The sequence below is a fragment of the Leopardus geoffroyi genome, chromosome B1, assembly GCF_018350155.1.
Source record: "Leopardus geoffroyi isolate Oge1 chromosome B1, O.geoffroyi_Oge1_pat1.0, whole genome shotgun sequence".
In the NCBI taxonomy this organism is placed as follows: domain Eukaryota; kingdom Metazoa; phylum Chordata; class Mammalia; order Carnivora; family Felidae; genus Leopardus; species Leopardus geoffroyi.
In genome coordinates this window covers 110,258,611-110,272,541 of record NC_059327.1, presented here as the reverse complement: position 1 = coordinate 110,272,541, position 13,931 = coordinate 110,258,611, and the positions used below count along the sequence as shown (strand labels likewise).

Genomic DNA, 13,931 nt, shown 5'->3' with positions numbered 1-13,931 from the left:
CCAGTGACGATCCAAAAGGAAATTCCTTTGGGAATTTGTGAACACTACATAAAAACTCAATAAGCTCTTCCGTGTTTGGCCCATGTTCATTTGGGCTGTGTTGAGTTTAATGTTGGCAGAATACTTTTATAGAGATGTCCAGATAGTGGGAAATTAGAAGAGAGATTTGGTCTGGGATACGAGTTATTTAATTTTTTTCATTATTTTACACACAATTAATACCATTTGGGGATCCCTGAGCAATAATAGAGAACTATTTAGGATTCAGCCGTGTATGGATATAGTATGTATTATTAAACTTCTATGGTGGATCTCTAAGTTTTCATTATTTTTATTGTTGGCATGTTAAATGCAGACTCCCATGTTACCTTAGCTATTGAAAATATTAAGGGATATTATGGAGAAACTATAATACTCAGTATAGGATTTGTGGACCATTTTGCTTGCCTTTGCATCCTCAGCATCTTGAACATAAAAACCTAGGCAGGACTTTTCCAATAGACCAGGTCAAGCAATAGTGTATTAACTCTTGTTCAATAGTTTAATAGCTAAAGCAATCATGAAGGTTCTTACCTGACTGAAACAGTAATGTCTTAAATCTGTTCATGTAACTGACACTTCCCAAAGAATGTATTATCCCTTGAAAAAATCTGAAGCATTCAATGTCAGTACTTTTCAATTTGTTTTTAAGATGACTCTCAAGTTATTTAATCTGACATCAGAACTATAGCTACAGCAAAATGTTTTCCCTATTATTCTGATTTTCTTGTGGAGATTTGTAAATGTTGTGAAAGGAGCCGCAAATATTTCCATCTACAAACTTACCATTTTCTCATTGAAATTCAGAAAAAAATGACATGTTGTATTCAGTGATGGAACTTCTGAGTTCTGTAGGTGTTTCAGAGTCGTAGACAGAACATACACCAGAATACAAGTAATCAAAGCCTGTGGATTTTCTGCCTTATGAGAAGTTGCTTAAATTCACCATAACGTTCAATGGGCAAGTGAGAACTATAAGCAGTTAAGAATGTTTCCACCTGTCTTTGTAAAAGTTCCCATTTTAGTGAAAGTTTTGATGTGTTTCATTACAATAAGCATCTTAATTATGAGCCTGGATATAGAAACATTTTCTAAAGCCAAACTAATGTCAGCAAAACACTCACTTTTCAAGTCAGACTTCTACTGTATCATAAAATACTTACTGGGGAATTCATATTCCTCTGCTCAGTAATTCTTTTAAAAATAGATGCATATAAAAATTTATAGAAATTTCAAAATCATGTAGGGAATTTGAAGTATAAAATAGTTATCAACGGTACATCACAAATGTTTTTTCTAGCTTAGAGTTACTGTTTCTACTAGTTTAGGATTTTTGTGTTCTTGTGGTAGTAATTTCAATTCATTAAGGAATGATATCATCATATTATTAATATTTTGGTTCAGTTTTTAGAAAGTGTCACAGAAAAGTAAGTGTACAGAAATTTTTTAAGGTATAAAATTTTTAAGGTATAAAAGGTGAGATCCTTGAACCAGATCTTGTCTTCTTAGATTTGTAGTAAGCATTTTGAAGAGCAGAGGAGTACTATTTGTATGATATGTACAAAGGACCAGAAAAGTAGAATAACCTTAACTAATGCTAAAGGAAGAGTATAATCAATGTATGATGAGAGAGAATCATAAGGTTTTTATAATTGCGAAGTCTCTATAAATATCAGAGACACGAATAAAGAGCTGCTCTAAAATTTGACTTAGGAAACCTTTGGAGTTAAAGAACAAAATTGTGGGTAGTTAGTACTCTTCATTGCTTTTTCGACTGTGTAATACCTTCAATATATTTTCATTAAAAACCTTGCATAATACGAACAGTCTGAATTAGAAAAATTGTCTCCACTGTGAGAAAAAAGATACTGCTTTTGAATACTAATTTTTTCATCTAGTTAGTCTTAAGTGCTTTTGTTACCATTGTGGAAGTTAAAAACAACATGCTTATCTCTCAGTGTCACCATTTTTTAAAGTAAATATTTCATTTAATTATAACATACATAAAAATGCATAAATTATAGTGTTCATCTTGATATTTGTCACAAAGCTTACACACCCAGTTAACAACACCCAGAGCTGAAAAGTAGAATTAGGACATTACCAGCAACTAGATGCGTTTTTTCTGCCTCCTTCTAGAACCTACTATTTGGACTCCTAACAATATAGATTAGTTTTTTCTGGTTTTTGAACTTTAATAAATGGAATCATAAAGATGTTCTTTTTTAAGTCTGACCTACCTTGCTTGGCATTGTTTTTGTGAGATCTGTTGGTCTGTTATCTGTGGATAATGTTTATATTCATTCCTATTCCTGTATAATATTGCAGCTTTACTCTCCTTTAAACTGTAAGAATTCTACAAGGGGTTTATGAATCTTCACATAGTATTGTAAAACAATCTTAATGTTCTGAAAGGGATGGAATTGGTATATGTTATAGTTGTTTTTTTTTTTTTTTAGTTCTTATTTTTTATGGGTGATAATCTTGGGGAAAACATCAATGAGTGAAATAATTTACCTGGTGTGCTAGTGAAAATCAACATCAAAGTGCAATACTAAGGGAAAAAAATCCCTTATCTTTATATAAAAATGTAATTTCAAACAACCGCATGTTTAACTAGAAATTGTCGGGTAGGATTGTGTGGTGTAAAGTGTTTTACCTGTCCTATGTGTGTTCTAACTGCAGAAGGACCACTTGTGAAATTATTTCTAAAAAAATTCTAGTACATCTAGTGTGCGGTTCTCAATTGCCCCCAATTTTTGGCTTATAACAAGATAGCGATAACAATTTGAGTTACTAAAAGACCTAATACTTAAACAATCCAGCAATCCTTATACAAAAGTATGGCTATTTAAGTAAAAACATTACTACATCACAAAGGGGTGCTTTGTCAAATCTTTGTAGTTGGAAACAGACCGCACACATCCCATTCTGGTTTCCTTTTTGTCCTTTTGCACCCGCACACATCAGAGTATTTTCAAACACTCTGGTCTTCTGGCAACAGCCTTTATATTCAAAGAAGATCATGAAGATGCATCTATACTTAGCTTTGCTCACTGTGTCCTCAGTGTGCCTGTCATAAGGCTAAGCACCTTCAAATCATCTTATTTAATCCCCGCAGAAACTACAAAGTACATTTATTTTTTTAATAAGGAAACTGAGATACACAAAGATGTGAGATCATACAACTCGTGATTTGCTAGACACGGATTTACCTTATCCAGCATTCCTAGGAAAAGACCTAAGGAATGGTAGAAATGTCCTCCATTTCATGATATTCATATTAAGATTCCTCCTAAGTTATTTTAATAAATTTCATTTATTTTGCATTGCTATAAAAATGTGGATCTCAGCTAGACTGATAAACCACCCTGCTTTTATAAAGGAATAACTGCGTCCTAAGAAAATAAGCAAATTATTAAAATTCCACAGGGAACATGTGCTTTCCTTCAGGTTAATCAGCAAATATTTGTGGAGGCTGATAAAGGCTGCTGGCCGACTCACACTATTCAACCCATGCTTCTCAAACTTGAATAATGTAGTCTACTCTTTCAAAGTATAAAAACAAGTTCATGACTTCCAGTGTTGTTATATTTATTATAGTGTTAATTTTTTTTAAGTTTCTTTATTTACTTAGAAAGAGAGAGAGATAGAGAGAGTGAGTGGGGGAGGGACAGAGAGAGAGGGAGAGAGAATCCCAAGCAGGCTCCACACCATCAGCACACAGAGCCCGACGCGGGACTTGAACTCACCAACTTTGAGATCGTGACCTGAACTGAAATCAAGAGTCAGGTGCTTAACTGACTTAGCCACCCAGGCTCAGTTTTGGAAAAACAAAACTACACAAAGCTCCTTAAATCATAACCCATTGCTAAAAAGAAAGTTTACAAAGGAAGCATAAACAAAACTACAAAACAAGCGTTATTCAAATGCTTGACTCCAATTGAGTAGAATGTATAGCACTGACTAAAACTAACAGATACAGGTTTAAGAGTAAAAAGATTTAACCCCAGATTTCTATAATTTAATAGGCTTCTGAATTTGACTTGAATGAAAATAACAAAGAATTGTTTTTGTAAGCATGTTGTACAAGCCATTATTAACACGTTTAAGGTTTTGTTTTTCACTTCAGAGTAATAAAACTTAAAGCTATCAGAGAAATTTGCTAATGTCAATTTTAACGGCATGCCATTTGATAATCGTTTAAAGCTCTCCATATTTACTCAGAGAGGAAATTAATATTTCCATGGAGGTTTCTACATACATAATCCAGTAAATGCGAAAATTAGGCACTGAAAAACGTTTCCCCGTGGACTTTCTGTTACACTCACTGCCAATGGTTGATGCAAGTTGAACCATGCAAAGATAGCATCTGAGCCGTACGTTTATTTGCAACTTTAATGTGGCTGCTGACTGCTGTTTTTTTTGGTTTATCATGTGTACCATCCTGCCATGTCCAGTGATCAGATTCTCTGATCATTCCCTGCACCACAGCAAAACTTTCTGCATATCATGCATCTATATGGCGTATCTATTTCACTTGTTTTGCAGTGAACTGTAAAGACAAAGGCATATACCAAAATTGCATGGTTGTACTTGTTAAAGGGTAGCTATCTAGATGACCTGGAATGTGCTTATATTTCACTTGTTAGGTTATTGTTGAAATGTAAGCACAGAATTAAAAAAAAAAAAAATCTTGTAGCAAACTCATGGACGCCTGTGAATATGCCCCTAGACTCTGGGGAAGCACTATCTTTAGGATATAATGTGGCTCTGTGAATGCACATTCCTCTTTGCCTTTCAAGTCCACCCTGCTGGGTGCTAAGAAAGTATTCTGTTTTTCTAACGTTCAGATACAAAAAATGTACAGAACTGTGTCAAGAGGAATTTAAAAGGAAATTTTTCTTTCTTGGCTTGAGATGCCACACCAGGGTTGCAAAGGGGGCAAGTTTTAATGACATCCATCTGTTTCAGATTCCAATAAGTGGGACTCAGCATTTGAATTCCTTGTCCGGAATCAGACTTTATAGGCCTAAGTACAATTGGTTTTAGGATTTGAGAGTCCTAGGACATAAAGCAGCAGAGCAGAAAGAGGTTAGTTTTACATTTGTTAGAGACTTTCCCCCAAGGCATTGCTATTACCTCACTTTCTCTTTATTGAGCTGTTATGTGTGAAATCAATCTATTTTGAGAGCATACTTCCCCCCTACTTACACTTAACTTTGAAATAATTACTTTTGTCATAACTCCGAGGGAAACACGATATCATAAAAGCTGCCGCATCTCTCACCGTGAGTCCCCGAATCCTCTATCATCTCGGTGTTGACTGAAGGTAACCAGACAGACTACTGTTTATCTTAAGCTCTTGTGTCGAGAGCTTTAATCACAGATTGACCTCATTGTAGCACAGGGAATGCCTGTGTCTACGTGGAAGCGGGGAAAAGAATATGGATTTCCATGCAGGTCTATACTTTGTACCTAAAATGAGGTCAATACACATAAAACTTGAACTCTCATTTTCATTTTCTCCTTGAAACCCATCTTCTGGATCTATTTTCTAATAACACTTTCGTTTGTTTGCATTTGCAAAATGCATTTATGATGCATTTTCTCCCTAAGTTTCTTTAGCGGGTTCTAAAAGAATCCAGCTTACCATAACTCACTGTTGAAGAGGTCCCTCTCAGGGTGGCTCAGATGTCACATTTCCTTTGGGTCTAGACCCACTAGAACACTGGGAATGCATTTTGCTAAAATTCCACAGATTGACTGTAAGTCTTTGACTTGCATCTACTTTTTAAAAGTTTGCTTCAGGAAAGAGAAAAACGGTTATGAAAAACAGTCATGTAGGGGTGCCTGGGTGGCTCAGTCGGTTAAGTGTCCAGCTCCTGATTTTGACTCAGGTCATGATTTCACAGTTCCTGAGATGGAGCCCTGCATGAGGTTCCATGTGCTGACAGCACAGAGCCTGCTTGGGATTCTCTCTCTTCCTCTCTCTGCCCCTCCCCAGCTCACGTGTGCACTCTCTCTCTCTCAAAATAAATAAACCTAAAAAAAAAAAAAAATGTTGTGTAATAGCTAAAGCAATCCTCTGTGTCATCCCCAGTCCCTAAAGAAGTTCTAAGAGGGTCTATTGGGTTTTCCTCAGTGACGCCTGTAGCTCCCTTCAGATCAACATCTTTGCTTTAAGCTTCCGCAGCTATGTCTGCAGGTGTTTCTTCATCCCTTCAGGATCAGGTGTTCCCTCTGGCTCTACTTATTCTAGGCATTCTTTTTTTTACCGGAATGACAGAGCACCCTGATCTTAGCTCCTGAGTTTAATCCTATTAGGCAGGTAGGCAGAGATAGTCCACTGGCTTTTTAATATAATGTGTGCTTCACCCCCTCTTCTCCTCATTCCCCAAAGATTATGTTTCTAAGTAGTTTTTCACAAGCCAGCTCTTTTTTTTTTTTTTAGCTTTCATCCACTCCACAGATTTAGTTTATTTCATTTTATAATGAGCACCAGCAAATGCGCCTCTCAAACCAAGAACTCAAATATCACCATTAACAACACATCTTACGTACCCCCCTCCCATTTCATCCCCCCCCGACTTCCCTCAGAAATAGCCACTAGCTGAATTATACAGTTAGCATCTTCTTGCTTTTTTTCCCTTACCTTATCACATTTATGATACTTTTGCTTACCTTTAAACTTTATTTGTTTATATATTTTCTCTTTTTTTTCCTTTTTTAATTTACATCTAAGTTAGTTAGCATATGCAACAATGATTTCAGGAGTAGATTCCTTAATGCCCCTTACCCATTTAGCCCATCCCCCCTCCCACAACCCCCTCCAGTAACCCTCTGTTCTCCATATTTAAGAGTCTCTTATGTTTTTGTTCCCCTCCCTGGTTTTATATGATTTATACTTCCCTTCCCTTATGTTCATCTGTTTTGTATCTTAAAGTCCTCATATGAGTGAAGTCACATGATATTTGTCTTTCTCTGACTAACTTCGCTTAGTATACTACCCTCTTGTTCCACCCACATAGTTGCAAATGGCAAGATTTCATTCTTTTTGATTGCTGAGTAATATTCCATTATGTATATATATACCACATCCTCTTTATCCACTCATCCATCAATGGATATTTGCACTCTTTCCATACTTTGGCTATTGTTGATAGTGTTTCTATAAACATGGGGGTGCATGTGCCACTTTGAAACAGCATACCTTTATCCCTTGGATAAATACCTAGTCGTGCAATTGCTGGGTCGTAGGGTAGTTCTATTTTTAATTTCTTGAGGAACCTCTATACTGTTTTCCAGAGTGGCTGCACCAGCTTGCATTCCCACCAACATTGCAAAAGAGATCCTCTTTCTCTGCATCCTCGCCAACATCTGTTGTTGGCCTGAGTTATTAATGTGAGCCATTCTGACAGGTGTGAGGTGGTATCTCATTGTGGTTTTGATTTGTATTTCTCTGATGATGAACAATGTGGAGCATTTTTTCATGTGTCGGTTGGCTATCTGGATGTCTTCTTTGGAGAAATGTCTATTCATGTCTTTTGCCCATTTCTTCACTGGATTATTTGTTTTTTGGGTGTTGAGTTTGATAAGTTCTTTATAGATTTTGGATACTAACCCTTTATCTGGTATGTCGTTTGCAAATATCTTCTCCCATTCCATTGGTTGCCTTTTAGTTTTGCTGATTGTTTCCTTCGCTGTGCAGAAGCTTTTTATTTTGATGCAGTCCCAATAGTTCATTTTTGCCTTTGTGTCCCTTCCTTGCCTCTGGAGACATGTTGAGTAAGAAGTTGCTGTGGTCAAGATCAAAGAGATTTTTGCGTGCTTTCTCCTCGAGGATTTTTATGGCTTCTTGTCTTACATTGAGGTCTTTCATCCATTTTGAGTTTATTTTTGCGTATGGTGTATGAAAGTGGTCAAGGTTCATTTTTCTGTATGTCACTGACCAGTTTTCCCAGCACCACTTGCTGAAGAGACTGTCTTTTATTCCATTAGATATTCTTTCCTGCTTTGTCAAAGATTAGTTGGCCATACGTTTGTGGGTCCATTTCTGGGTTCTCTATTCTGTTCTCTGAGTGTCTGTTTTTGTGCCAGTACCATACTGTCTTAATGATTACAGCTTTGTAATACAACTTGAAGTCCAGGATTGTGATGCCTCCTGCTTTGGTTTTCTTTTTCAAGATTGCTTTGGCTATTCGAGTCTTTTCTGGTTCCACACAAATTTTAGAATTGTTTGTTCTAACTCTGTGAAGAATGCTGGTGTTATTTTGGTAAGGATTGCATTAAATATGTAGATTGCTTTGAGTAGTATTGACATTTTAACAATATTTGTTCTTCCTATCCAGGAGCATGGAATATTTTTCCATTTTTTTGTGTGTGTCTCCTTCAATTTCTTTCATAAGCTTTCTTTTGTTTTCAGTGTATAGATTTTTCACCTCTTTGGTTAGATTCATTCCTAGGTATTTTATGGGTTTTGGTGCAATTGTAAATGGGATCGATTACTTGATTTCTCTTTCTGTTGCTTCATTGTTGGTGTATAGGAATGCAACTGATATCTCTACATTGATTTTATATCCTGCAACTTTGCTGAATTCATGTATCAGTTCTGGCATTTTTTTTGGTGGGATCTTTTGGGTTTTCCATATAGAGTATCATGTCATCTGCAAAGAGCACAAGCCAGCTCTTACTTTTTCTAGGTGTATAGATGGCTGATAGATGTGGGGACAGGGATGTCAGCCAAAAATTCTCTCTCCAGCTGAGGCACTCTATTTAGGAAGTGCCATGATTTGCAGAGCAAATATGTAGACCAAGGGCGTAACAGTTTTCTCACAACTGAAACCAATCTATAGCTCATACGTTAGGTATCTGTAGTAACATCTGCTTTGATGCTTTGGAGGGGTGAGATAGAGTAGCAGTTAAGACTAGCTCTGGACTGATAAACATAAGTTAAATCTTGGATCTTCCACTAAATAATTGTGTGACCTTGGAGACCTTCTAAACCTCACCTATTAAATGAGCATAACAATAGCTTCGTTCTCATAGTGTTATTGTGAGTATTAAGGATATAATACATATGACTGGCTCCCTTAGCTCTGTGCCTGACCCACAGTAACGAGTGAACGTTCACTATAATTATTTAGCCTCATGTACAAGATAACAGTAGTTACTAGGCATAATCTCTAATATCATATAGAATATATAGTGCATAGACTTACTTTTTAAAAAACTATATATGGAAAATAATGTCATACTTTCTGTGACCTAATAGTGTTTCATTTTAGTTTTTTTATAGTAACTAATGTTTCCTGTGAGATATTGACATAACATAATGCATAGTATGATCTTTCACTTTTAAGTGCTGTGGCAAGAAACCTGAGATGGAAAATCTTCCTGGAGATTAGAATTTGCCGCAAACCACAAAATAATTTCATCGAATAGGCAGTTTAAAATGAGTCACAACTCAGTCACTGTGGCATTGCAGATACACTTAGGGCACCCTGCCATGGGCATAGCTTTCAGGAGAGGCAAAGAGCGAGGCACTGCAGATCACAGCCATGCAGTGAGGGAAGGACAGTCAGGTGTTAACCAAGTGATAGACTTCTAAAGAGTGAGAGCATGAATTCCAGATGTATAGATTTCGGTCATACCTTTCAACTCTTTGTAAATTATCTATCTGATTTATAACTATATAAATCATTGTGGTATTTGGGTTAAAAGTGAGGTAACTTAGTCTTGGATTTTCCATCTTCCCATGTGTAAATCATTTGAACGGTATGCAAATAATTCCCTATTTGAGACTCCCAGAAAAAATACCTCCATTTCTATCTCTGTACATCATCACCAGCCATAATGAATAGGTCTGCAAGAGTGTGCCAAGAGCCCCTGCCAAGCACATTCTTCAAGGGAGAGAGGCAGTGTAGCCTACTGGGGACAGTGCTGGATTCCAAGCTGTCACAATGGTGTCTCACTTCCTAGTAGGTCAGTGGCATCCCTTTTCATGTTACCACATTCTCTTTAGTCAGATGCTATACCACAAGAAGAATTATAAAGTTACACAAGTGTCTTGGAACCTAACAAAGTTTATCATCGTTATTGGGCTAAGATTTGAAAGTCAGGCTTTGCCAGTAAGCCAGAGAGTCAGGTGACTATGGCTTCATCTCTGGAGCGGCTCTCTTCTGGACGTTCTGTGGGGAAAATTCAGCTGTTTCTTCCATGATCAGATTTTGAAAGGTGCTGGGGGAAGACGAGGACTTAAAAAGCAGCCTCCATTAAGAGTGCTCATTTTTATCAAGGGATTTTAGTTTGGTATTATGTCAGCTGGGTTAAATTGAATCTTGTTTTCCCAAAATCACTGGGATCACAAAATTTGCATTGGCCCAGTCCACACCTGCCAACTAGCGCTATCCTCTTTCCTCAAAGCATCCTCGGAGCTTTCTGTTTTTCTCTTGTAATGAGGACAGATGAAAACCAAGCGACCCATGCTCAGCATTCTCCCTCAGACTTTTCCGAAAATCAAACAGTAAAGGAAAAGAAAGCAGAAACCCAGTGTCTTTAATTTCTTTTACTATTTTGATTCCTTTTTGGCTTGACATTAGGCTTACTGTAAGGTCGCAAGCATCTCAAAGCTAAAATGAATGGGTAACAGTGGATTTGGGGGTAGTGTAAATCCATCTTCAAATGTGGCCAAAGATTTAAAATAAAGCAGTAACGAGTATTTTTATTTTAGTAGTTCTTCTACACTCTGTAACATAGCAGAACACATTGACTTTAAACAACTCTCTAGAAATACTACGAAGTTGCTACCTTATCCTATGAATTATTGTTCAGTGTTTTAAACTCAGTATTGAGGTATTTTGCAACTACAGCTTTTTTACCTGCATGTAAACTTTCTTTGTCTTTCTGTCTTTGATATGTTTTTATTTTATCAGTAATAACCTAAAAGTCTTTTCTTTTTCTCACAGTCTGACAGCAATGCAAGCTTCCTCCGTGCTGCCAGAGCAGGTAACCTGGACAAAGTAGTGGAATATCTGAAGGGGGGCATAGACATCAATACCTGCAATCAGGTAAGAGCATGACTGTACACAGTGAAGAAACACTCATTATCTATAGATATATTCCAAGAGCCCAAGGTTAATTTTTGTCTTTATTGAATTTACTAAAATATCAGTGATTCAGACTTATGAAAATCCATTTTCATCCTCTTACCAACTTTTGAAGCCTCAGACATTTGTGTCTAGACCTAATTTTGCAGCAAAGCAGATAGATCAGAAATAACAATTGAATGTCAGTTTTTGTCTATGAAATGGCTGGGCCTTGGTCAATAGCTGGAGTATTGACCAAGAATGATGTTTCACTTCTCATTTATCATCAACTAGTTATCCAGACTGGCTTCTTTTCTTCTCTGCCATATGCATTTTACTCATAGGTAACTGAGTGTTAAAATTTGAGATAGAGAAATAAGAGAATAAAATAAAAATTATCCCCCCCCTCCTTCCCTAATTATTTTTAAAATATGGATTACAATGAGAAGAGTTTGAAACTGTTGGCTTAAGTATGAAGTGTTTGGATTATCCATTCATTTACATCCATTCAGTAATGACTCCAGACAGTATTGTACATTTTGGATATTATTCGGTCCCATGGATATTGAGATTTTTGTGCTATTTTTGGACAAGATTTTTGTACCATGAATACAGTGTCTAGTAGACTTCAGTGTTCACTACAGTGTGCTAAATGTTGGTGGTGCGTGTGTGTGTGTGTGTGTGTGTGTGTGTGTGTGTGTTTGACAGAGCTGACTGGGAAGTGAGTAATCCTGGCTAATTTTAAGTGAACAGAAGGAAAATCTCATCGTTGGATTCTACCTTATCTATAGAATGCCCCTTTATATCCTGGTATATATTGAGCCCAGTTATGCTCAACCCATGGTTTCCTGAAATTAGTAAATCTTTCAAACACAACTTTTCAAAAAGTACACATATTATCTCAAACTTACTCTCCTCTCAAACTTCTACCTGCTGATTTCCTCATCAATGTGTCAATTCCAACAGTTCTCCTATCATCTCCCCCTCTACCCACCAACCCAGCTCCAGTATGGCACTCCTTTCTTAGTCCATCTTCTACATCCATATTTGCATTAACTGAATCACCTCAGAGTCACTTATCATGGTTGCATAATACCCTCCTTAATTAGGTTCTGTCCTCATCCTGTCCACTCTGGTCAATTTCTACACTATGCCTTGAGTTATTTTTATAAAGTAAAAATATAATTATGTTATTTCCCCCAACAAACTTTCAGTGGCTCCCAATGCTTAGATTAGTGAAGTGGTTGTACCAAAATCACTTGCAGGATTTTGCAAAGATTGTAGGATTTCCCTTGCTCCTCACCAGCAAGGGAGAGGTGACTCTATGCTGAAAGTCACCAGCATAGAAAGCATTGTCACTGTTGGCAATATTTTTTATCCTTTAGAGGAATGCATTTCTTGGCATTAAAAAATGGTGACAGCCACTTGCTATTGGGAAAAGCAATATGCTGTTTCCCCAATATCTCTAGTATTCTTTTGAGTATGACAAGAATTGAAGGACCCTGAATGTTCTTTATCTGGGCCATTTCTTAGGGTGTGCTTACAGTGAGCAACCTTAGGTACCATCTCCCTCTTGACAAAAAGCAGGCTTATGTTTTCTTTTTTTTTTTTTTTAAGTTTATTTACTTATTTTTGAGAGAGAGCATGAGCATGCAAGGGGGAAGGGAAATAGAGGGAGAGATAGAATATGAAGCAGGCTTCAGGCTCTGAGCTATCAGCACAGAGCCTGACGTGGGGCTTAAGCCCATGAACCATGAGATCATGACCTGACCCAAAGTTCGACCCTTAACTGACCGAGCCACCCAGGTGCCTCAATGTGTTTTCTTATTATAAAAGCTGCGTCCTTCTTTAACATAACCCAGTGTGCACAGGCATCTATCATTGGCCCTGTGTGTCACTTCTGAGGGATTGGGAAGGGGCATAGGGAACTGACACAAGCAGCATGGTGACACCCAGCAAGGGCTTTTGCTGTGAATCATAAAGTCATTTGTCTCTGATCTAGGAAACTCTTACCTTCTGCCAGCATCATGAAAGAGTAGAGTTTGACTTTTTAGCTTGTATGTGAGATAAAATTCCAGACCTTACATACTGACACTGACCTATGGAATAAGGCCAAATCCCTTTATCCCAATATATAAGATCTTCATATTCTGCATCTACATTCCTTTCTTTATCCATCTTATTTTCCATTAAGAATTGTTTTGATATGTTTCTCGTGTCCTTTTGAACAAATAATTTGAACTTTAAGTATATTAGTTACTCTAAAAGAAAAAGAACATCTAAATTCCCATATGGATACATGAACTTCTTCCAAAAATGCCTATGAGACTAAATATAAAATATTTTTATAATTTTAACATATTGCCTTAGATATTTTAAAGTATATGAAATACATTCCCAAATTTTAATATTGATCCATTAAATTTCTAAATGTGCAACATGCTAGAGAATAGGCAATGAAACTATCAGTTCATTTAGGTAAAATTATCATCAATAATGCCAAAAAAGGAACCCAAGGAAAATGAAGTTGACTGCGGTCAAAGCAAATGCACTTAAGCCAAAATTGTAACAAATATATTAATTGTATGAAGGATCTTAAGGGTTTTTTTAGGGTTCTTTGTTTTTTTTTTAGAAAAATAATCTCTCAGCAGTACTCAGTTTTTTTCTCCTCCATAGACCAACCTAACTTTTTGAGTTACCTCAAAAACTTTTTAGTGCCTAAATTATTTTTCTTACAGTGGCCAACTGTCCAGTAACATGTTGCTATACAAGGGAAGAACATTTATTTTTGTGAACACGTAGCAC

The 13,931-nt window shown here is 36.7% G+C and overlaps 1 protein-coding gene across 50 annotated transcripts in view; it reads left to right on the top strand.

The window, feature by feature from the left end:
* Positions 1-13,931, top strand: part of ANK2 (ankyrin 2) — a 682,786-nt gene that overhangs the window by 460,190 nt on the left and 208,665 nt on the right. For all 50 annotated transcript variants that reach the window (XM_045469598.1, XM_045469715.1, XM_045469646.1 and 47 more), the window contains one exon: positions 11,007-11,108. In XM_045469598.1, coding sequence (XP_045325554.1) covers positions 11,007-11,108 — 102 coding nt within the window. The remainder of the gene's footprint in view (positions 1-11,006; positions 11,109-13,931) is intronic.